This window comes from Spermophilus citellus (assembly GCF_964194105.1).
Source record: "Spermophilus citellus genome assembly, chromosome: 4".
NCBI lineage: Eukaryota > Metazoa > Chordata > Mammalia > Rodentia > Sciuridae > Spermophilus > Spermophilus citellus.
The window spans coordinates 155,323,990-155,349,248 of record NC_138185.1 but is presented as its reverse complement, the minus strand read 5'-3'; the positions used below and the strand labels follow the sequence as shown (position 1 = coordinate 155,349,248).

The 25,259-nt window shown below is 39.8% G+C and overlaps 1 protein-coding gene across 1 annotated transcript in view; it reads left to right on the top strand.

The window, feature by feature from the left end:
• RTN1 (reticulon 1) overlaps nucleotides 1-25,259 on the top strand; it is a 226,529-nt gene that overhangs the window by 113,515 nt on the left and 87,755 nt on the right. The window contains exon 3 of the mRNA XM_081290225.1: nucleotides 4,695-5,444. Coding sequence (XP_081146351.1) covers nucleotides 4,695-5,444 — 750 coding nt within the window. The remainder of the gene's footprint in view (nucleotides 1-4,694; nucleotides 5,445-25,259) is intronic.

Genomic DNA, 25,259 nt, shown 5'->3' with positions numbered 1-25,259 from the left:
ATCTGCCCCATCAACAGCAGCCACCTGCAAATGGGCATGTCTTTCAGCACCCTTGTACTGAAAGAAACCCCAAAGGGCAATCTAGCTATCTGAGGCTATGCAGTTCAAAGCAATGATTCATTAGTCGCTTCAGACATGAATTGATTCAAACTCTTTCAAAACTACTGTTGCTATTTCCTTACATAAATGAGGTCTATAATTCTCCCACCCCTTTTGAAAAATCCATTCTTTTTTCAAAAAAAATACTTATTGACTGACTTCTATGTGTCAGAAATGTGCTAGGCACCAGAGTCATCGCAAATAAGGTGTATAAGGTCCCTGCCCTTGTGGATCTTACCAGCTAGTCAGAGGAGATGGACAATAAAAATCAAACTTGTCATAGAGTAATTTCACAAAGTTTGAGTATTTGTAAAGAGTGATAGAGGGTTGGGAGTAAGAAGGGTCAGGAATGGCCTGACCCTTCTGAGGAAGGGATCTGAATGAGATCTGGGATCTGAATGAGAATAAGGAGCCCGCAATTCAAAGACAGGGGCTCAGAGGTAAAGAGGACAGCCAATGTGCAGACCTGAGGCTGTGTTATTTAAGAGTTGAAATAAGGCCATGGTGTAAAGGAGCAAGGGAGAACACAACTGTTCTGTGGCACAGAATATGGTTGGAGAGTGAGGCAGACTGTAGATATGGAATTTGAGCTTCATTTCAAATATGATGGGAAACCATTGGAGAGCTTTAAGCTGGGAAGTGGCATCGTTATTCATCCATTCATCTATTCATTGAGCAAATATTTGTCCACCATTTACTTTATCCACTTCTGCTAAGGATACAGTGGTGACTGACAACAAAGTCCCCCTTGCGTGGAGCTAGCATCCCGGTTAAGAAGACAAACACACAAATAAAGATTTCATTTAACATCAGGCAGTTACAATGGTCATGCAATAGAGTAACAGCGGGTAAAGGATAGGAGAGAGAGTGGTGGGGTGCTGAGGAAAGGCTTCTCCAAGCTGGTGGCTCTGAGCAGAGACCTGAATGGAGTGATGGATTAGGCCACACAGATATCTGAGGTAAAGGTGGCAGGCTGTAGGAATGGTCAGTGCACAGGTCCTGTCCTGAGGATGTCCAGGGTGGCCAGAATGGGGGGAATGGCAGCAGGTTCAGATCAGGGTTTTCAAATGATCCCTCTGGATGTTGAGATAAGCTTGGGACAAAGGGAGGACCTAAATGACAGCATCATTCACAGTTGGTCACTAGACTTTGCCTTTGTTTTTCTTTCTTGGCATTATGATTATCAGCAGCAACACATCACCCTAGAGAGGGTAATTCTAACCTTCCCAGTTTTCATACTCTATTTGATTCTTTTAATTGACAGTTTCTACTTTTGCTGTGACAGTCTTCATACATAACAACCAAAATCTTAACTGGAGGTCCAAAAGGCTTTAAGTAGAGATAGAAATATCTCTACTTTGTTCTAAAAATTTCTCTGATTCCTCCTAGCATTTTAAAAAGTACTTTTAGTTTGTATTTAGAAGGACCAACCCAGTGGCTCACACCTGTAATCCCAGAAGCTTGGGAGGGAGGCAGGAGGATTTCAAGTTCAAAGCCCATCTCAGCAATTTAGCAAGGCCCTTAGCAACTTAGCAAGACCCTGTCTCAAAATAAAAAATAAACAGGGCTGAGGATGTGGCTCAGTCATTAAGTGCCCCTGGGTTCAATTTCAGGTACCAGGGGGGAAAAAATGAAGGGCAATGTCAATAAGAGTTCTTGGCTCCCTTTTGACTCATAATAAGGACAGATTGCCTTTAAGGTCACAGGGCTTGAATTTTCTTCCCCTTTCATCCTGGGTCATCTACACTTATTAGGTTGTCATAATGTGTGTCCTCAGCTCTTATAGTAGCATCCTTTTGATGGGTTCTCTTCCCTCTACTGATTTAATTTATTCTAACTCTACTGATTTACTTTATTCCTTAGTTTATTCTAACTCTTCCAGGACCCACTAATGCCTATCTGATAAAGTATTTGATACCAAAAGCTTGGTCTTTGTCCCCAGTGCTGATGCAATAATCAGGACAAGGTTTTGAGAAAAAGGAAAAAGTTTTATTGCTTTACTAGCAAATGAGAAAGGCAGTGGAGTCTAGTCTCAGAGGCTGTGATTCTAGTTTCCAGGGAGAGCAAGGGCTTATAAAAGGGGGGATACAAGGCCTGTTTTCCAAGTATCATTTTCATGAAGTATGGTTAAGTAGATAAAGTAAATGTTACAGTTGTCGGACAGTCTCCAGGTCTGGAGGTTCTTTACTGTTGTGGGCAGTGAGCTGAAGAAGAGATAACTTGCCTTAGGACAGGGAGAATGTTGATTTTACTTCCCCCACAGTTAGGGAGGGACAGAGGGAGAAGAGGGAGGAAAGAGAATGTCAGTTTTGAAATAAGCTATCAGTGGTTAAGCCCCAAGATTTATATTTAAAGCATGAAGTGGACCTCCTGTTGCCTACCCACTGACTTTTTAAACTAAAAGTTTCCAGGGCCTTCTATGACCAGGGGTCTGTTCACCTTTTCAGTCACATCATCTGGTATCCTTTCCTCGATATCCCAGTTAAACTTTTGAAACAGCCATTCTTTGAACATACCCCTTACATTTCCATATCCCTCTTTGCTCCAGAGCTCCCTCTTCTTGGACAATCTCTGCTTTTCAAGTCTGGATTTGTATCTGAAGACAGTTCAAATACAACTCCCTCAATTACCTCCTCTCCATTCCTCTGGATTTTTTGTGCCAATCAGGTCATTCTGTCCTGGTTTCTTCTTGTTCTGTAGGAGAGCGAGAGAGAGAGAGAGAGAGAGAGAAAGTTGTGAGTAGTGATAGTAATTCAGAATGGTGGGAACAGAGAAATCCCCTTGGATGGAATGAGTTGGGAAGGCTGTTGTTTAAAACCTGGGAAGAGAATAATGAATTGCTCACAAAGACAGCTGCTTTAAGTCACTTAATAAAATAAATCATATAATTTCTCTACCCCAAACCATCCAATTACTCTTTTTTTTTACCCAGAATAAAAGCCCCATGAGATCTAACCCCACCCTCCATGACTCTGACCTCTTATTCTATTACCTCCTCGTTCAATTCCCCCAGACATAACAGCCTTTTTTAAAATATCTAGAAATCACTGCAGCTCCCACCTCCAGGCCTTTGCAGTGTCTGCACTCTCCTCTTGGCATGCTTTTTTTCTGGATATTTTCATGAGTCACTCTTTCACCTTCTTCAAGTGTTAAAGATAGTTTCATTTCTTAATAAGGCCTATTCTGAACTTCCTTTTTAAAATTGTAAACTCATCCCACAGTCCTGATTCCTTTACTCCTGATTCCTTTACTCTACTCTCCCTTTCCCCACAGCACTAACCATCTAACATTTCATATATATATATATATATATATATATATATATATATGCATTATGTGACTAGAATAGAAGTAGTTATCTGTCTCATTCTTTAATACACCCCAAATGCCTAGAAGAGGACCTAACAAAGCATAGATTCTCCATCAATAATAGGTAAGAGATGGATGCATAAGGTCAATTCTACTTTTGAAAGAATTAGAAACATCTAAAATGATGTATCCATTGGGATTTCCCCACAATCCTAAAGCAATGGTGGTCTAGCTGTAGATAATCTACTCCCCACACCCCCCAGTGACCTCAACACTTTTAAGAACATTTTGAACAACTAGTCATGAAAGAACCAGAGACCACTGTCTAAAGAATTCTGAAATAAGGCCCTGTTTAGTGGCAGGGGAAAAAACCAAGCTCCTGGACACTGTTGTCATGGTGATCCCAGGTCAACTCATCCAAGGGACAGAGAGCTCAGCGAGATTGCCAGTGTAGCCTTCATGCCATCTGGAGAAACATCAGGCAGAAGGCAGGCATTCACCCAGGAGACAGGGTGACTCTAAGATTTTGTTCTTCTCAAGAGAAGGTGAAAAGAGGTGAAGAACAGCAGAGGGCTGCCACTGTGGGAAGCTCTGCAGGAGGGGGCAGATTATGGAATGGATTGATGCTTGATGGAATGGAAAAAACACTCTCTCTTTCTTGCTTCATCTACTGATACTTGCTATTAAAAAGGAGTGAAAACATTGATTCTTAAGAAAAATGTAAAGCTCAGAAGTCAAGTTCTATCCAAGGCTCCATAATACCTATCTTTGTCTTATAAAAGAAGAAAACATGAATAGCCATGGGCATGGAATAATGAATGATTTTTAGATTTGTTCATATCCAGGGGCCCAATTAGAGATATACATACACATCAGATGATCTGATGAAATGTGTGAAGTTTAAAAATCTCCTGAGTCAGAAATGAAAAAGAAAAAAAGACTTGTAAAATCTTTGCTTCATTGAAACCAACAAACCAAAAACCAACCAAGGTTCTGTTCCTAAGAAATTGCTGGGCCATCTTTTAAAAAGTCTAAATTAAGATGGATAGGAATATAAAACATTGATTAATTGGGTCACAACAGTAATTAGCCAAAAGTTCAGGTGGTCTGTCTTTCCAGCATAACCCTGGAAACAGACTATTTTTGTGCTAATGAGATATGTGTTTCTCGAGCAACAACAAAACATATCGTCTAATGAAATTTTGATTTATTTTTTTTCTCTTTCTGTCCATCTGTCTGTCTGTGTGTGCGCCTCTCTGGCTCTTCTTCATTCTGTGGGATGACAGAACCATCTGCTGCGGAGTCCCAGGGAAAATGCAGCATCTCAGAGGATGAGCTGATTACTGCCATTAAAGAAGCAAAAGGGTTATCTTATGAAACCACCGAGAGTCCACGGCCGGTTGGCCAGGTGGCCGACAGACCCGAGGCCAGGGCCAGGTCCGGGTTGCCAACCATCCCCAGTCCCCTGGACCATGAGGCTAGCAGTGCAGAATCCGGGGACTCGGAAATTGAGCTGGTGTCTGAGGATCCGATGGCTTCTGAGGATGCGCTGCCCTCGGGCTATGTGACCTTCGGCCCTGTGGGTGGCCCGCCGCCTTCACCTGCCTCCCCATCCATCCAGTACAGCATCCTGAGAGAGGAGCGAGAGGCCGAGCTGGACAGCGAGCTCATCATCGAGTCCTGTGACGCCTCCTCGGCCTCGGAGGAGAGCCCTAAACGGGAGCAGGACTCGCCCCCAATGAAGCCCAGCGCCCTGGACGCCATCAGGGAGGAGACTGGCGCCCGGGCGGAGGAGCGCGCGCCCAGCCGGCGGGGCCTGGTGGAGCAGGGCCCCTTCACGTACCCCTCGGCTGTCCCCCAGCCCGGCCCTGAGCTGCCCTCTGGAGACCGAGCCCCAGCCCCCGAGGGGTCCCCATCGCAGCGAAAACCTGGGGAAGAAGCAACGATGTCCAACCAATGTCCTTCGGCCACAGAGGGCCCTGGACCTCGAGGCCCTGACACCATGCCCCCTTTGCCGTTTCTCAATAAGCAGAAAGGTAAAGTGACAGCTATTCTGATGGGAGTGGGCTTGTCTGGTTTGTGTTCTCCCCCTGGGTGCTCTTTGAAGGATCCATCAGGGAGGCGGGAGGTGGTCTGGTTCGTCCTTGTGGTCATCATCATGCTGGTCAGACAATAGACTGGAGAACAATTCCCTTTTGGGGAAGGAAGGAGAGAATTCAGATTTGCAGCTGGGACGACAGACCATGGTGTCAAAGCCACGTGCTCCCAGCATCACTGGCTGAGCGAACCCAAGCACTCCGAATAATGAGCAATTTTGTGTACACTCCAGGAGGTCTTGAATGGAGTGAATGTGCCTTCCCTTTCATTCCAGGGCTGAGTTTTCCAGTCTCTTGGAAAGGGATGCTTTTCTTGTTATTGTCCTAGCTCCTGTTTAGTTTCTGGCCTCTTCTGTGATGTGGGCTAGCTTTGTCCCTCCATATTCAAACCCACCAGTAGCAGGGACCAGCCAAAGGTATTTCTTAAACAGACCAAGAGGAGCTCAGCTCCATTTTTTTCTCTTACCTAAGGAGCAAGATATTTGGATCTTAATACAGGTTTTGTCCTAGATAATCAGGAAAGAGAGGGAGCAGTGGGTTCCAGAATTTCTCCTGTCCCTGAATAAGACCTGAAGTGGTTTTAATTTGGTCATTGTGTTCTCTGAGAACTCCTGAATATCTTCAAATAAAGTTAAAGTGGAAATTTTGTATTTACCAAGCATATATACACAGAGGAAGTTCTTTCCCCTGCCACTAACTCATCCAACACACCTGAGTGCAGTTGTATCCCAGTATTCAGGAATCAAAGATTCACATGAACAAATGAGGCTCTGCTGATTTTGTTTTTGTTAATGCACTGCACTGGGTAGAGAACTCCCAGATAGAACTTCAAACACACCCTAAAAGTACAACTTCACTGCAGGTCCTCCGCAACCATCTCTTCTACTATTTATTTGGAAGTATTTAGCATTTGGGGAATAAATGTATACTCACAGGAAGGGTATACTCTACTTCCTGTGTCTCTACTACCTTCAGTGGTTAGCAATTTAAAGTGCTTCCTATCAATTTGGAGGGCACAATCTTTCTCATTATAGACTGGAAGCTACCATCTAAATTCTTTAATATGGACACATTAGAATGTGGTAATGTAAAGGAATGAAACAAAAAAATAACTTGCTATTTGGTTGCTGATGGCTTAGCCAAGGACATCGTGGTGGTGCAGTGGTGATGAAGTGACATGATTGACTTTTAATTTCCTAAATTCTCCTAGGTGTTTAAAGTGTATTTAGTGTATACAGTAGGGAGGATATTAGATGACAAATTTAACAGTAGAAATGTGTATTTGCTAATTGAATATTAAAATCATTTGGATTTTTTTGCCACCACTCTGTGGTGGGGAAGAACTCTGCAGTTTTCAGGGAGCCACAAGCAAGAACATTAGCAAGAACAACCTTCAGTCTCCTGGGACTGGAACTGTTGAACTTGTGGCATGGTGGGTGTGTGTTCATATCACTATACAGTGACAGACCTGCATCTCCATTTTCTCCCCTAATGTTCCTGAAATAATCACCATGCACCCAGTGCTGTTCAAATATGTGTATTCTCAAAGGCAAATAAGTCTGAAGAGCAAAGGGAATTTTGCAGTTCCATTTCCCTTCCTAGTAAATTTGGAGGGATGAGTACAACAGCTGGGACTGACTGTCCAGACATCTGATGAAGAGCTGAGGGAATGGAAAAGCTGCAGCTGTGAATGAAAGGGCTTCACAGAATCTTTTATGGCCAATCCAATGCCATTCAAATCTCTGTGCAATTTTCCCCGTATGGCTTGGACCCTTCCCTGCTAAGATTCAAAGTTAGGAGAGAGTAGCAGTCTTTTCAAAAGACTAAAGCATGCCAGGTAAGTAACCTCTGCTCTCCTCTGTGCACCAAGGGGTCCTTTGAAATCTAGTCTCCTACTGAAACTCACTGCTTAGCTGCACTATCTATGAAAAGACTCTAAAAGGCCATTCTAGAACAGCTTAGCAGGTTATTTGAGCCCTGAGGTTCCTTCTGGTCTCACCTGCTCCATCTCAGCAGGTAAAGAAGAGTGAGTGCTACCCAGCCTTCCCCAGGCTGTTCTTAATCACTGTCACTAGGCAGGAGTGTGTTCCTGCCAGGTTCGACTATCCTCAGCAGTGAGGTCAGGTCAACCTTTGGATTTCCTGCTCTTGTCCACTGAAGTGTCTGGCAATCTCAGTGCATTCAAGTTTAAACATTTACCAAGAATACTTACCAGTTCCCTTGTCTTAGGAGCTATCTCAATTCTGCAGGGCTTAATTTCAGAAGCATCTAGAAATACTTAGCACAAGATTAAGCAGATATTTAATGGCATCATAGCTTTCACCATTATGGAGCAGCAGGCTTATGGGTGCACATTCCCTAACCAGGTCTATTTTCAGAATTTTCTCACCTTTCAGAAACCTCTGCTGTTTTTGCACTGGAAACAAAACACAGTTCTTTGTTCATGTTTCAGTTTCCAATTTGTGCTTCCCTGTACCTTCTAGGACAGCCTGTTATGAGTGTCAGACTCTAAAGAGTCATTATTCAAGGGTAGCACTGTTAGAAATGTCTGAGTGAAAAGCCAATATAAAAATTCTCAATAAAACACAAATGTGACTCATCAGGATAGGTATGTGGCATTTACTGAAACTATTTAATTGTAGAATCATTGTTATTAGGATATGTCTATGAGTTCATCTTCTAGTAGAAGCACTTTGGGAAATGTTTTCATTTTTGCCTTGAAGTCCAGTCTCTGTTTTCTGATTACTTTACTGTGCAACTCAAATGTGCGGTGCTCGGGCCAGCCCTACAGACACCATGTGGAAGCCTGTTAGAAATGGGGAATTTGGGGCTGGAGTTGTGGCTCCGTGGTAGAGAGCTTGCCTAGCATGTGTGAGGCAATGGGTTTGATCCCCAGAACCTCATTAAACAACAACAACAACAAAACACCTAAATAAACAAAATAAAGGTATTGTGTTCATTTACAAAAAAAAAAAAAAAAGAAAGAAAGAAAGAAAGAAAGAAAGAAAAACAAAAGAAATGGGGAATCTTCTGCTCCTTCCAGGACCTGCTGAATTGGAATCTGTGTTTTAATAAGATCCCTTGCTGATTCCTATGCTCATGAAAGATTGAGAATCAGTGTTTTAGGTATAGAAGTTAGCTGTCACATTCCTACCTAAAATCATTCTACTAAGTCACCAATGACTTCCTATTTGCCAAATGGCCTCTTTTTTTTTTTTTTTTTTTGGCCTTTATGGTCATACTGCTGATCAATTTAAAACATTAGTTAAAAATTAATGTTTATAATTATTAACTCAAGCTGTACAAAAAAAAAGTTGCCCTATCTACCCTCCATTTTCTAATTCTCAGTAACCATAGTCTTGTTTTGTTTTGTTTTTATCATTATTCCTTTCAAACATTTTCTTTAATCAGGATCTGGAAATTTTTAAATGCACAAGTGATCATACCAAACCTGTTTGGTAGCATTTCATTTAACATTAAAATTGGGGATAATATCAACTCACTGGAGATAATTCAATCCTTCTCAGAGCTTTTTCTTCCCCTATTGCAGTAATGTTTTCCATTCCTGGCTCTCCCCTTCCTCCCTCACCTCTTTTCCCATCTCTCGCTGCCTCCCTTCAGGTTGCCCTGGCTTATCTTTCTTCCCTCCTTGCATCCTTGCTCTCAGGCCATGTCACCCTGGCAGGCCTTCAGCCACTGCCCTGTGTATGGCACCTCCCACATCTTGCTTTGGAGAAGCCCTCTCTTCTGAGCTCCAAGCTCATTTCCCCACTGTTTGTTGGACATCCCATAGACCCCCCCAAAGGTCAGAAAGATTTTGTCAAAATCTGTTCCTCTCCTTCCTCTGTCCCCCTCCGGAGCAAATGAAGCAATGTCATTTAAGCATTATTCCACTTACATAATTGTAACCTTCAGAACCCAAATGCTGTTGCAGGAGGGTAATCTGGTAATAGCTATTTATAGTTCTAAATACTCATACTCTTTAAAAACTGTGAAATTTATCCCACAGAAATGCTACAACAGGTAGGCAAAAAAAAAAAAACATACATTATATGCTTGTGGTTTATATACTATAAACACTTATATTTGTAAATTATATGTATACAATACATAATTATTTATAATATATGTGCATATATCTTGTAAACAAATTTATAAAGATACAAATAAGTGTTGTCTCAGTAGCATTCTTTGTAGTAACAACAAGAACAACAACAACAAATGGAAACAACACTCCGTCAACAGGGAGTTGAGCAGATGATTTTGGTTCATCCACCCAGTGGCGTGCAAGGAAGTCATTTAAAAGAATTAGGTCTGGATCTGAGTAAAGACTCGTTAGCCTGAGATAAAGTCAAAAGTGCTCAGTGCTGACATGATTATAAACACTTTGATAGGTGTCCTGCTATAGTATTTGGTTTTAAAATTTTCACTCCAGTAATCCAGAATGTTCTTAATGTTTGGAATTTTATCAAAATAAGAATACAAAATGTAAAAATTTTTCTTTGTGGAAAATTCTTTAAGAATGCACCCCATGACCCAGTTTAAGAAATATTGCTTTAAGCTGCTTGTTCCCTTAGTGTTGCCTGGATACCCAGTAGAAATTCAGGTTCCTGTTCTTCCTCCAGCCCCAAACTACAATATAAGAGGCAAAACCTAAATCTGAACCTTTTGTAAGCACACTGAAGCCTGAGAATTTCTTTTGTGAGAAGACAAGTTAAGCAAATCGGATCTGCAATAAAACAACAACAACACACCTTGATGAGGTTGACCAAGGTATAGCCTGCTTTTAAATTCCAGGTACTGAGGGGATTCAGCAAATGTATGTCTCTCCGGGATAGACGGGTGCCTGTCCTGTGCTATGGGGGGGGGGGGGCAGACATCTGCAGCTTCCTCCCCCATGGCCTCCTCTCTCTTGGGTACCAGCTGCGGCAGCCTGAGCTTGGAGGGCTCAGCCTTGTGCAGGGAAAAATCTCTTTTTCTTATGAGAGTGATTTGTAAGAAGGCTACCAGGTGTGCCTTCTCACATAGGGTAAATTTCAGCTGCTTCACATCAATAATGTTTGTCATGACTTTTCATTATGATACTAAGTATTGCTTCTGTCCTAAAATTTTTGTGAGAGTACTGAAATAAATGCCACCCATTTACTTTTCTTCCTATAATTCTAAAAATAATCTTCCCTAATCTTACATTTATTTGCATCCATAAGATTGAATTTATAAGCCAGGCTGTAAATATTCTTGGATGGTACAGATTCCTAAATCACCCAGAGGACTTAGGCTTTTCTGTTATAGTTGCTGCCCCATGTCAGCTCTCAGCAAGATGGACCAGCAATTGCTGGATAAAGTTTGGGCTCCTGTGCCAGCATAGGCCATGTATGGCCTAGATGAAGATATTGAATTTCTTACCTTAGACATGTCAAAGCATTTAAGCCACTCTTGGCATTCTTTATCCAGTGTTAGAAGGTGCTTTTAGGATCTCGACATCCCTGGAATGAGGTTGCCAATGACCAGCTTAATTCACTGGCTCTTCTGAAGCAGTCACAGGTTAGCATTGTTCCAGTGGCATATTGTTCTGGTTTTAAAATAATGGCTTCAGGACATTATGGGGGTTTCCTTCTCCACCTATTTAGAGTTACTCCAAATCTTGATGCCCCTCCCCCAGCAGATTATTTCTGGGGACAGGTACTCCTGGCATTTCTTCTCTAGGAGAAGTGGTTCTTGCCAAATCTTGGGATATAATAAACCCCAATCCCTTAGTAAATCTGTCCTGGGCACAGAATAGGTCATAGATTAACTCCTAAGATGTATTGAAGTCAACCTTGAACTTGCTTGTAGAGTGAAATTTTACAGATGGCAAACGTTTTGGTGCCTCTAAGAAATAATGCTCGTACTTAGATAGTGATCCTGACTCCCTACCCAGAACCTTTGTCATATAAATCATCATCACCTACAGTAATGGGTTAGAGAATATAATTCACATATTTCTAATTTTCAAAGCCAAAATGGGTACCAGGTTATTCTTTACCTCTTAAAATGCTAGCCTCACTTTCCTCTAAAATTTAGATGGGGAACTCATGTTCAAACACTCCTGAACTACAGCATAAATTTTATGTATGTTTATGCCATTCTGGTCACAGCAAGACCTTTAGCCATTTGTCCTTCCTTTGATTCAATCAATATGGAATATAATGTCCTTAACCCAAGCAATATTTTGGAGACCAAGGCAGACATGAGTCCACCGTTTGTGGCTTATATTCAGGTAGCAGGACGGTCAGGCATTACAGAAGGGCATCAATAGAGTGACATATGAGAGAGTACCTGGTGGAGGATGATATTTAGATACGAAGGTTGGAGGAGATTTCTGAGAGGGAAGAAACTGAGGAGTCACCTATGTCAGGAGCTCATTAAAAGAAGTTCCAGACAGTGGACAGACAATGCAAAGGCCAGAGACAGGAAAGTTCTGGACATATTATAGAAATGGAGAAAACAATGATGGTAGCCAGAATGTGGCAGGCAAAGGGTAAAGTGGTAAGACCTTGGTGCTGTGTTTGATCTTGACTGAACCTCATAAGAAGCCACTGAAAGATTTTTAAACTAGGAAGTAACGTGACCTTCTTTGCATTTTAAAAGTCATATTAGCTGCTGTAGGGAGAAAGGTTTGAAGGAGAAAAAGCTTGGAAACAGGAAGACTGATTAGGAAGCTATTGCAGGAATGGAGATAGAGATATATTTTAGAGATTGATTTAATAAGACTTCTGCTTTTCTTTGATGGTGGGAGTGGCAGACATTTTCTCCAACCCATCTTAAATTATATTGCAGTTTTTATCAACATGGTGTTACAAATAGATTTTTAAAAAGCATTCATAATGGGGGGTGCCCCAAAGTTTGATGCTGCTTCATTAGTCATTGAACCCATTTCTTGTTTGTGTCTGTGTGGCAGAATCACCCATGAAGGTTATGATGGCACCTAAGTGCCTTCTCAGTTGGAGCACAACTTCTTATAGCTGAACATCTGGGGCTTTCATGTGTTTAGGTGTCAAGTGATATCTGGGTGGCTAAAACTGGAGCTGGAATTAGGTTCAGATATAATACCTGTGGAGGTTAAATCAGACTTATGAAATAGGCAGACATGATGGACAAGCAAATGAATTATAAACTTGGCTAGGGGCAGGAAATCACAAAAGCTTCAGAATGTCTTAAGTACAGGTAGGAATTCCAGGTAGGAATCAAAATTATACTAACAGACAAAGAAGGGTCAGCAGCCTTCCAGAGAGCAGAGGTTAAAGCAGTGGTAACTTTAAAGCAGAGCCTCAGGACTGGGACTGCAGCTCAGTGGTAGAGCGCTTGCCTAGCATGTGCCAGGCACTGGGTTTGATGTTTAGCACCGCATATAAATAAATTAAATAAAGGTCCATCAATAACTAAAAACAATTTAAAAACAAAACAAAAAGCAGACCCTCAAACTGGGTGCAAAGGGGCCACAGGTACAACACAGGATCTGCTTCTACAGCTCTGGCTTGCAGCTGACCTTGGTTTTATTCAGTGCTTCCTGGGTCCACTCTGTAACTGTAATGTCCCCTCTGGGTTTTAAGTGATCTGGGCTCTACAGAATGGTCCTCTTCTGTCAGGTGAACCATGGATGTAGGACTTTTCTTTTTTCTTGTGGAAATTTGGGGTGAGTGGCAGCAAGAGTGGATTAGGACCATTTGTAGCATTCCTCAAAGAGTGTGAGCCATTAGTGTCAAGCGGTTTGTTAAGATACAAATTCATAGCCATGCCGCAGGATCTCCTAGGAGGGCTGAGGAATCTGCTTCGTTAGGTAGCTCCTGTGAATTGTAGGCTCACCTCCATTTGAGAATCACTCTTCTAGGGACTGTGTGGAGGTTGATCTCTCAAGGTCCTCAGAGTAACCTTTGGCCAGGTTTTCGCTCTAGTGCCCCACCTTTCTTCAGGGCCTACACCAGGTTCGTGAAAGTTGGGTTTTCTGTTTGAACTTTGTGTTAGTTAATAATGGTGCTTGTGGGTAAATGAGATTTAGAAGGAGATGCATACTGTTTATTCTGAGACTGGCACCTCCTCATGGGAGAGTGATGCAACAAATACTCCAAAACTGTATGGTGGAGACATGGAGGAGCTAATCATTCACTGTCCAGGGGGTTTGAGGTCTTCTGATTTAGAGGAATCTTGCTATTGGCCTCTGTCCTTGGCTTAGAAAAGTCACGGTACAGGGAGAAGGCTTGAGAGTGGGATTGAGCTGTAGCTCCCAGTCACAAATGGAAAGCAGCAGGTGTGATTTTGTTATACAAAATGAAAAGTTTCACACCACTAGTAAATACTTGAGTTCAGATACTAAATATAAATGTAAATATAGCATTCTGGCTAAACATTTTCCTTGTGGTAGGCACTTCATTTTTGGTACTCTCAGCCGAGTACCGAAATCTTAAGTTCATCTGAATACAAATCATTTGCAAAAGAGAAATATATGTTTCAAAACCTAACCCTTTGACTTCCAAACCCATGCTTGTTTACCTCTCCCTAATTTCTGAAGGAGATTTATTTGATTTTTCATCTAAAAATTCAGAGGAAAGCAACTAAAGCAAAAAGTATGTTTTGAACTGATATTTCCACTCACTGATAATGTCTATTGCCATCCAGTGGTTGTGTTGAAAATATCTAGCCTATGATTTTTATCCTCATTTCAGACCACCATGATTTGAAATTTGTAATCAGATATCTTGGATTATGATTTAAGAGAAGGTCTTTGAGTTATTTTTACCATGTCCTTGTGATTGGACTGTTTATGTGGTGATTGATCATTTATCAATCATCTGTATTTTCCCTAGAACAAGTCTAAAGGCAGAGTTTTAAAAACTATTCCTAAGTGACTAACTTAGTTTTTATCAGAATTGGTTTTAAATTACATCATTTGGCCCCTGTTAAAACATAAAACATGATGCTACAAAGAATATATGTGGCCAGTTTCCTACTAATTGAAGTTTTTGGACCAATATCTCATCTCAGATTGAATTCAAAGGTTGATGTGTAGTCATTTGCTCTGGGTGATATTATAGTAGAAGAACCATAATTTGAAAAAAGGTCTCCTAATTTTCACCCAGTGTTTTTTCCCAACTAAGTTGATTTCCAAGTAGTAGACATGTCTTCAAGCAAACCTAAGTGCTTTTCTATGGCAAGTTGCTTTAGAATTTAGAAATTTAAGATTTAATATCATGAAACTATATTAATACAAATCAGATTTTATAATGGTATACATTATGTACAACTAGTTCAAGTGTTAGCATGGCCAGTTGGCTGGAAATTCAGTCCAATCACCTGAAAAGCATCTAGTTTTTTAAAAAAATTTTAGCTTAGGCAATTGGTAGTTGAATCAGTTTTACATATAATCATATTTTTCCTCAAATATTGGAAACAAAATTATAAATAAATTTATTCTAGATAGTTTTGATATAAGTAAAATATTCTCAGTGTCTGTTGTTACTTTTCTTTCTCACTGATGAAGTCTACATTTTTATGGCCTTTCTTACTTCTCTGAAAACAAAATCCTGACATTTGGGGTAGATTCTATATATTCTACTAAAATGTCATGTCACTCCAAAGCCAAAATTATTGGCTTTAACTCCGATTTAGAAAGCCTCTCATGATTTATATTCTAGTTTCTGTGGAGGCCACATCTTTTCCTCAGAGCCTAGTAACATGGCTAAAAACTGAGATGGACTCTTTGATAAGGAAGTCATAGAGCCATATTCTAGATCCTGAGAGCAAAGTTCTGAAAATCACCTTTCAGGAGTTAGTCTGTTGAATCTTGACTGGCTTGCCTCTGGGATGAGATGTAAGGTCATTCACCTGAACTATAAGTTTTCTCTCTCCTGCTTTATATACTGTTTGTCCTTGTAATTTATATGATGCTCATTCTGTAACTGGTAAAGATGAGTAATTTTCCACCAGATTGATACTTGATCTTCCACAGGTTAGGGTTATGGCTGGGAACTTCCTTGCACTGGATGAAGCTGTGAACCTAATACTTATCCACAGGAGATGAGTGGTAGTGAGGTGGTTCACACTGGGGATCAGGCCACATCTGAAATGTAGTTGTGCCCTTTCCTCCTTCAAGGCTCTAGAAGGGGATGGCAGAGAGGAAGGAACCTGGGTCCCTGAGTGAGTACCTGCTGGAAATCTGCTTTCTAATGAACACTCATGAAAATCTATTAAGTTAGCCAAAAATAATCCCCCCCCCCATGTTAAACCACTGCAGTTTATTTGTTACTGTAGCCAGCATCTTCCTGACTCATAGGATAACCTATGATATAATGTGAAGTTGATGAAGAAGATCTATAGTTAGAAAATATGTTGGAGCATATGTCCCGTAGTTGCATAATTTTATAAATCTTGCTTCTCTTTCCCTTTACCTTTCTCCTTTGTACTTTCCTTTGCTGGTGCTAACCAACCCCACGGCTAGAATTACTGGTGTGGTCATTCTAAGCATATTTTTTAAAAGATAGCCCTATTCTCAGGGCATTTTATTGCTACTTCCTGAAATGCTGCTATAATAACTGTACCAACCTTTAATAACCACAGTGAGCAACTAGTGCCCTCTGGAGAGCAGAAGCACAAAAAGCTTCCGAGAGAACTGGGAAAGTCCCTGTCTAAGGCCAGCCCAAGACAAAATTGGGAAATAAGCACAGTATCTTAGGGCCTCCTCCTTTCCACATCAGGGTGTCTCCAGCCTCCATGTTGTCCCTCAGCTACTCAAAGCTCCCACTTTGGAATCCAAGATGCCCAAGCTCTTCCTGGTTATTTATTTATTTATTTATTTTCAAAATATGCATTCCCTGTGTCTTATTTCCTCCAAAGTTCTTTATGCATTTCATTTTTTAGAGTGTGGTACACAGGTTTCATTTAATAAATCAATTTGATCTAATGCATTAGTTTGCTAGTATATACTTGCTCCTACAACAGACTCTGAACTTGGAGGGTGCCCAGATCTCCAGAGAGCTCTGAAGTAGTACTCCCTCATCCCAAACTCCTTTTCAGCTGTAGATTTACCTGAATCTGGTCTAACCCAGAATGCCCAGTTATAAATTTACACTGGAGATGTCTATGCAGACTGCATTCTAGTGGGGAGATGAGCTCATTGTTGCCTGGTGAGCATGAATTGGAGCAAGAAGTGTGAAACTGTTGGAAATTTCCATTGTGCTTTGGTGGCTTGTGAACTGTTTTGTACTCAAAGGACTAGGATCCTCAACTCCATGCAGAATAGCTGCTCTGTTTCTTTTTTTTTTTATTGGTTGTTCAAAACATTACAAACCTCATGACATATCATCTTCCATACATTTGATTCAAGTGGGTTATGAACTCCCATTTTTTACCCCAAATACAAGTTGCAGAATCACATCGGTTACACATCCACATTTTTGCATAATACCATATTAATGACTGTTGTATTTTGCTACCTTTCCTATCTCCTACTATCCCCCCTCCCCTTCCCGCTCATCTTCCCTCTCTACCCCATCTGCTGTTGTTTAATTCTCTCCCTTGTTTTTTTTCCCCTTTTCCCTCACAAACTCTTATATGTAATTTTGTGTAACAATGAGGGTCTCCTTCCATTTCCATACAGTTTCCCTTCTCTCTCCCTTTCTCCCACCCCACTGGTCTCTGTTTAATGTTAGTCTTTTCCTCATGCTCTTCTTCCGTGTTCTGATCTTAGTTGCTCTCTTTATATCAAAGAAGACATTTGGCATTTGTTTGTTAAGGATTGGCTAGCTTCACTTAGCATTATCTGCTCTAATGCCATCCATTTCCCTGCAAAATCCACGATTTTGTCATTTTTTAGTGCTGCGTAATACTCCATTGTGTATAAATGCCACAGTTTTTTAATCCATTCATCTATTGAAGGGCATCTAGGTTGATTCCAAAGTCGAGCTATTGTGAATTGTGCTGCTATGATCATTGATGTGGCAGTATCCCTATAGTATGCTCTTTTAAGGTCCTCAGGGAATAGACCGAGAAGGGTGATAGCTGGGTCAAATGGTTGTTCCATTCCCAGCTTTCCTAGGAATCTCCATACTGCTTTCCATATTGGCCGCACCAATTTGCAGTCCCACCAGCAATGTACAAGTGTACCTTTTTCCCCACATCCTCGCCAGCACTTATTGTTACTTGACTTTATAATGGCTGCCAATCTTACTGGAGTGAGATGGTATCTTAGGGTGGTTTTGATTTGCATTTCTCTGACTGCTAGAGATGGTGAGCATTTTTTCATATACTTATTGATTGATTGTATGTCCTCCTCTGAGAAGTGTCTGTTCAGGTCCTTGGCCCATTTGTTGATAGGGTTGTTTGTTATCTTATTGTTTAATTTTTTGAATTCTTTGTATATTCTGGATATTAGGGCTCTATCTGAAGTGTGAGGAGTAAAAATTTGTTCCCAGGATGTAGGTTCCCTGTTTACCTCTTTTATTGTTTCTCTTGCTGAGAAAAAACTTTTTAGTTTAAGTAAGTCCCATTTGTTTATTCTTGTATATAACTCTTGGGCTATGGGCGTCCTATTAAGGAATTTGGAGCCCGACCCCACAATATGTAGATCGGAGCCAACTTTTTCTTCTATCAGGCGCAGAGTCTCTAATTTGATATCTAGCTCCTTGATCCATTTTGAATTAACTTTTGTGCATGGCGAGAGAAACAGGTTCAGCTTCATCTTGTTGCATATGGATTTCCAGGTTTCCCAACACCATTTGTTGAAGATGCTATCCTTTCTCCATTGCATGCTTTTAGCGCCTTTATCAAATATAAGAAAGTTGTAATTTTGTGGATTGGTCTCTGTGTCCTCTATTCTGTACCATTGGTCCACCTGCCTGTTTTGGTACCAGTACCATGCTGTTTTTGTTACTATTGCTCTGTAATATAGTTTGAAATCTGGTATCGCTGTACCACCTGATTCACACTCCCTGCTTAGAATTGCTTTTGCTATTCTGGGTCTTTTGTTTTCCCATATGAATTTCATGATAGCTTTGTCTATTTCTACAAGAAATGCCGTTGGGATTTTGATTGGCATTGCATTAAACCTGTAGAGAACTTTGGGTAATATTGCCATTTTGATGATATTGGTTCTGCCTATCCATGAACAGGGTACATTTTTCCATCTTCTAAGATCTTCTTCTATCTCTCTCTTTAGGGTTCTGTAGTTTTCATTGTATAAATCTTTCACCTCTTTTGTTAGGTTGATTCCCAAGTATTTAATTTTTTTTGAGGATATTGTGAATGGGGTGGTTTTCCTCATTTCAATTTCAGAAGTTTTGTTGCTGATATACAGGAATGCCTTTGATTTATGCGTGTTGATTTTATATCCTGTCACTTTGCTGAATTCATTTATTAGTTCTAGTAGTTTCTTTGTAGACCCTTTTGGGTCTTCTAGGTATAGGATCATATCGTCCGCAAATAGTGATATTTTAAGTTCTTCTTTTCCTATTTTTATGCCTTTAATTTCTTTTGTCTAATTGCTCTGGCTAGTATTTCAAGGACTAAATTAAATAGAAGTGGTGATAGAGGGCATCCCTGTCTTGTTCCAGATTTTAGCGGGAATGCCTTCAGTTTTTCTCCATTTAGAATGATGCTAGCCTGAGGCTTAGCATATATAGCTTTTACAATGTTGAGGTAAGTTCCTGTTATCCCCAGTTTTTCTAGTGTTTTGAACATAAAAGGATGCTGTACTTTGTCAAATGCTTTTTCTGCATCTATCGAGACGATCATATGGTTCTTATCTTTGAGTCTATTGATGTGGTGAATAATATTTATTGATTTCCGTATATTGAACCAACCTTGCATCCCAGGGATGAATGCTACTTGATCAGGGTGCACTATTTTTTTGATATGCTTTTGTATTCGATTCGCCAGGATTTTATTGAGGATTTTTGCATCTATGTTCATTAGAGATATTGGTCTGTAGTTTTCTTACCAGGAGATAGAGATCTTAAAAAAAAAACAAACAGTAATTTTAGAAATGCAAGAAACCATAAACCAGATTAAAAACGCTAACGAGAGTATTACAAATAGGCTAGATCAAGTAGAAGTCAGAACATCAGATAATGAAGACAAAGTTTATCAACTTGAAAAGAGTATAGTCAACACTGAAAAGATGCTTAAATCTCGTGAGCAATCTACCCAAGAGTTATGGGATCTCATCAAAAAACCAAATTTGAGAGTCATTGGGATAGAAGAAGGCACAGAGGTTCAAACCAAAGGAATGCACAACCTATTAAATGAAATAATCCTAGAAAACTTCCCAGAGATGAAAGATGGAATGGATTGCCAAATCCTGGAAGCCTACAGGACCCCAAACATTCAAAATCATAATAGACCAACTCCAAGACATAGAATTATGAAGATAGCCAACATACAGAACAAGGAGAGAATATTAAAGGCTACAAGGGAAAGGAGGCAGATTACATTCAGGGGTAAACCAATTAGGTTAATGGCTGATTTTTCATCACAGACTTTGAAAGCGAGAAGATCCTGGAACAATGTATTCCAAACGCTGAAAAATAATGGTCTCCAACCAAGAATACTGTATCCAGTAAAATTAAGCTTCAGATTTGACAATGAAATTAAAATCTTTCACGATAAACAAAAGCTAAAAGAATTCGCAGCCAGAAAACCAGCACTGCAAAGCATTTTGGGCAAAATTCTACAAGAAGAGGAATGGAAAAATAGTGCCCAAAACCAACAGCGGGAGGTTTCTCAGTAAAGGGGGAGGAAAAAAATCAAAAAGTAAAAACTAGCCAAACTAAAATAAATAAATAAATAAACATGACTGGAAGTACAAATCATATTTCAATTGTAACCTTAAATGTTAATGGACTAAACTCACCAATCAAGAGACACAGGCTGGTAACCTGGATGAAAAAAACAAACCCAACAATATGCTGCCTTCAGGAGACTCATATGATAGGAAAAGACATACACAGGCTGAAGGTGAAAGGTTGGGAAAAATCATACCACTCACATGGCCCTCAGAAGCAAGCAGGAGTGGCCATACTCATATCGAATAAAATCAACTTCAAACCTAAGTTAATCAAAAGGGATAAAGAAGGACACTATATCCTGTTAAAAGGAACTATCCACCAACAAGACATAACAATTATCAATTTATATGCACCAAATAATGGTGCAGCAACGTTCGTAAAACAAACTCTCCTCAAGTTCAAGAGTCAAATTGACCACAACACAATAATTATGGGTGACTTCAACACACCGCTCTTGCCATTAGACAGATCCTCCAGACAAAAGCTGAATAAAGAAACTATAGAACTCAATGACACAATCAAGAACCTAGACCTAACCGACATATATAGAATATATCAACCATCATCAAGTGGATACACGTTCTTCTCAGCAGCACATGGATCCTACTCAAAGATAGACCATATATTATGCCATAGGGCAACTCTTAGTAAATATAAAGGTGTGGAGATAATACCATGCACCATATCTGATCATAATGGAATGAAACTGGAAATCAATGATAAAAGAAGGAAGGAAAAATCCAGCATCACATGGAAAATAAACAATATGTTACTGAATGATCAATGGGTTACAGAAGACATAAAGGAGGAAATCAAAAAATTCTTAGAGATAAATGACAATTCAGACACAACATACCGGAATCTATGGGACACAATGAAAGCAGTTCTAAGAGGGAAATTCATTTCCTGGAGTTCATTCCTTAAAAAAAGAAAAAACCAACAAATAAACAAACTCACACTACATCTCAAAACCCTAGAAAAGGAAGAGCAAAACAACAGCAAATATAGCAGAAGACAAGAAATAATTAAAACCAGAGCAGAAATCAACAAAATCGAAACCAAAAAAACCATTGAAAAAATTGATAAAACTAAAAGTTGGTTCTTTGAAAGAATAAATAAGATCGACAGACCCTTAGCCATGCTAACGAAGAGAAGAAGAGAGAAAACTCAAATTACTAACATACGGGATGAAAAAGGCAATATCACAACAGACACTACAGAAATACAGAAGATAATTAGAAAGTATTTCAAAACCCTATATTCTAATAAAATAGAAGACAGTGAAGACATCGATAAATTTCTTAAGTCATATGAGCTGCCCAGATTGAGTCAGGAAGACACACACAATTTAAACAGACCAATAACAAAGGAAGAAATAGAAGAAGCCATTAAAAGACTACCAACCAAGAAAAGCCCTGGACCGGATGGGTATACAGCGGAGTTTTACAAAACCTTCAAAGGAGAATTAATACCAATACTTTTCAAGCTATTTCAAGAAATAGAAAAAGAAGGAGCTCTTCCAAATTCATTATATGAGGCCAACATCACCTTGATCCCAAAACCAGACAAAGACACTTCAAAGAAAGAAAGCTGCTCTGTTTCTTCCCCTCCACCAGTGCCCCCTGTCTAGATTCCCTTTCTCTAGACTGTCCTTTTGTTGCCCATCCCCCTTCTCACTGGTGCAAAAAAGCACAGCCACCTGGATCTGGGTCTGACCTTTATCACTTTTACCACTTACTGCTATTTCTCCAACCTTAGATAAGTTTACCTGTCTGAGTTTCAATATTTTAAATCTGTTCAAAGGGGGTAATTTTATCTACATCACAGGTTTCTTAATTGAGATAATTTAGGTTAAGTGCTAACTCTCTCATTTGATCACTACTTAAATGTTTTTGACAATCATAGTTTTACAATAAGATAGGGCTTTGGAAGAATCTAACCCAGTTGCTTTTTAAATACATGTATGTCTACTTTCTGCAACTTTTTTTCATAAAATTTTAAATTAAAAAAATTATTTTATTTTAAATAAAAGTTTTACAGTTTTTTTCATACATCACAGTTAGGTTGTTTTCTGGAAATTTATATGAAGTTTATTTGATCTTACCAATATGTTCTTTCCCAAGCATATAATGGGACAGAAGGAAAACCAGTTCAGTAAAGGAAGGGGAGGAAAAGAGGAAGTACTAGGGGCTGAAATGAAGCAAAGTATATTTCATGCATGTATGATTATGTCAAAGTGAACCTCACTATTGCATGTAACTATAATGCACTAATGAATACATTTTTTAAAACCTGATGCTTGTTGGTGGGGGCTCCCCTTCATCCACTTACAAGCTCCATGCCCTCATGCCACTGAATAGCAGCATATGGCTTCTTGGATTGCCATGCCAGGAGAACAGACAGTTGGAGGTACACACTAGTCTTTAAAACATCTCCCAGAAATGACACACATTGCTTTCGCTTATGGCCTGTTGACTGAAATTAATAACATAACTCTACCCATCCTGACACATGGGCACACTGGAAATTCAATGTGCATAAAGTCCTTATTCTTGCACAGTGATCTCTTGTTTGACCTAGCACTTATCATCACCCAATATGTGATATGTGCATTTGTCTGTTTATTGCTTGTGTCTTCCAGCTAGATTTTAAGCTCGGCAGATTACAGATTTTTATTCATTTTTGTGTCTCTACTGCCTTCCATGATGCCTAATAAGTAGTAGAGACTTAATAAACACTTGATGAATAAATGAACAGTGACTCCAGTTGCAGGTGAAGTTGCTGAAGTATATTATGGACTTTTATTGTTTGTCTGTGTTTTACAGCTTGTGCTCTTTTCCAAAAGCTCATTTAAATGTTATTAAATCCAATGACAGATTAGAAGAATAATGGACCAATTAAAAAGAGAACATTGTGTGTGGATCACTTACTGTTACTCACAAAGAACATTTACCTCGAGTTTGGGCACTCCTGGAGTGATGACCCAGGAAAGGGCAAATGTAGTCAGCAGAGGCAAATGCTTTCTGAGGTTCTGCTGACATAGTCCAGAATGGATGTGAGTTGACCAAGCAGAAGGTGACATCACTGTAGGCCTGTGTTCAGCCTTTTCTTTGCTGAGCCAAGCCTATCAAATTCACACAAGACTAGTCCCTTGAAACATTATAACCCCTATAAAATGGAAATTTTTCTCAGTGAATGCTTCTTGTTATTTTGAATACACACAACCAGATTAAAAACAAGCTTTGTTTTTAAGGTTACATAGGGATTAAGGCATGAGTTCTGGAATAAGAAAGATTTGGTCCACCACTTCCTGTTCTATAACTTCTCAAGAATCCATCTGTAAAATGTGGCTAATGATTTTTACTTCCTAGAAATGTAGTGAGGTTCAGTAAAGCTTTTAGGTGCTTTGGTTGGTAGACAACAAGGATGGCTCAGCCCCCTGGCCTGAGGCTTCCAAGGCTGGCTTAATGGGTGGGCTGTGGAGCACAGCCAAAGCAGCTGTGCCCTGCACCTGAGCTCCATCAGCAGCCCCCCCGCCTTTGATACTTCAACATTCATGTTCCCCAGGATGCAGAGAAGCTGAGTGGGCTGCCTCATCACCATCTGGTATGGAGCTTACCTGTCACAGCCCACCTCAAGGACATCATTCTTCCTCATGCCTAACGCTGAGCTCAAGCACCAGCTCTGGTCCTATCAGTTGTGGCAAGGCTGGTAGGATGGATTTCTCTCAACCCAGAAGACTGCTCAGGCAGTAACAAACAATAAGTTCCCTTCCTTTGGGAAGGGACTGAATTTTGGGCAAACTGGAAATGTTAAAGAGAGCTTCATTTCCCAAAGTGAAATATTACTTCCAAAGAAATTTCATCTATGTGATTCTTTTTATGGAAAACTACCTGCTGAACAACCAGATTATTTGGGAACATTTGAACTAATATTGGGAGCAAGGTTTAGTTGTGTTTTCACAGGGATAAACCCAGGATCACCCCTTGGAGTACATAGGCCCATCCTTGAGGGTTTGTTTCTTACACAAAATGCCTCAGATGACTGCCTTTTCACTCAAAAAAAATCCCATCTTGTTACAAGTTCAGTTACTCAAGTGGAAACTGAGCTTTAGTGTGCCTCTGATTCAAGTCTTATCTCCCCAGGCCCCTATAAGGGCAGGCAGACTGGTACCAGGAAGGGGGTCGGATTTATGCAGAATTTCTATCTCCATCTAGAGAGGTTTCTTGTAATGACTTGTGGGTTTGGTGCCTTTTGCTTCATTGACTTTGTCTACTGTTTATTTGTTTTCAAAAATAATTGTGTATCAGCTCACTCCAAAAGCCCACACAAGATATATCACCAAGCATTATCAAGGAATTGTCATCCATGAAATAATATGTATTTTAATCATTCTTGAAAGAAGCTGAGATAAAGATTGGCCTTTCATATCTATACTTAACCTATGATTTGAAATGAGTCCTCATGATTTTATTTTTTTTCCAAGATATTTAAAGTAGATCATTATACAAAACTATATTCTTGGATTAGAGAATAGTATAACGAACTTCCAAATATACATCATCAACATTTAACAATTATCACTTTGTCATATTTGTTTTGTCTACTTTTGGGGGAAGCATTTTAAATTTAAGTCAGAACCATTGAGATACTTCACCCCTCAAGGTTTCAGTGTACACCTCTAAAAATAGAAATGTTTTTCTTACATAACCATGGCACCATTATTTCATCTAATAGATAACTTAATGTCATCTAATGCCCCTAAAATCCCTTCAAATAGTTTTTTCTCCAGATGTTCGGTTTTAATTAGTCAATGACCAAATTTCTCTCGATTTTATTTTTCCACTCTATTAATTATAAAAAGCACAGGAAACAGGGGAAAACTCTCTGTTTGTAGGTCATACAGTGATCAGCATGTGTCTTTTATTCCACATATCTT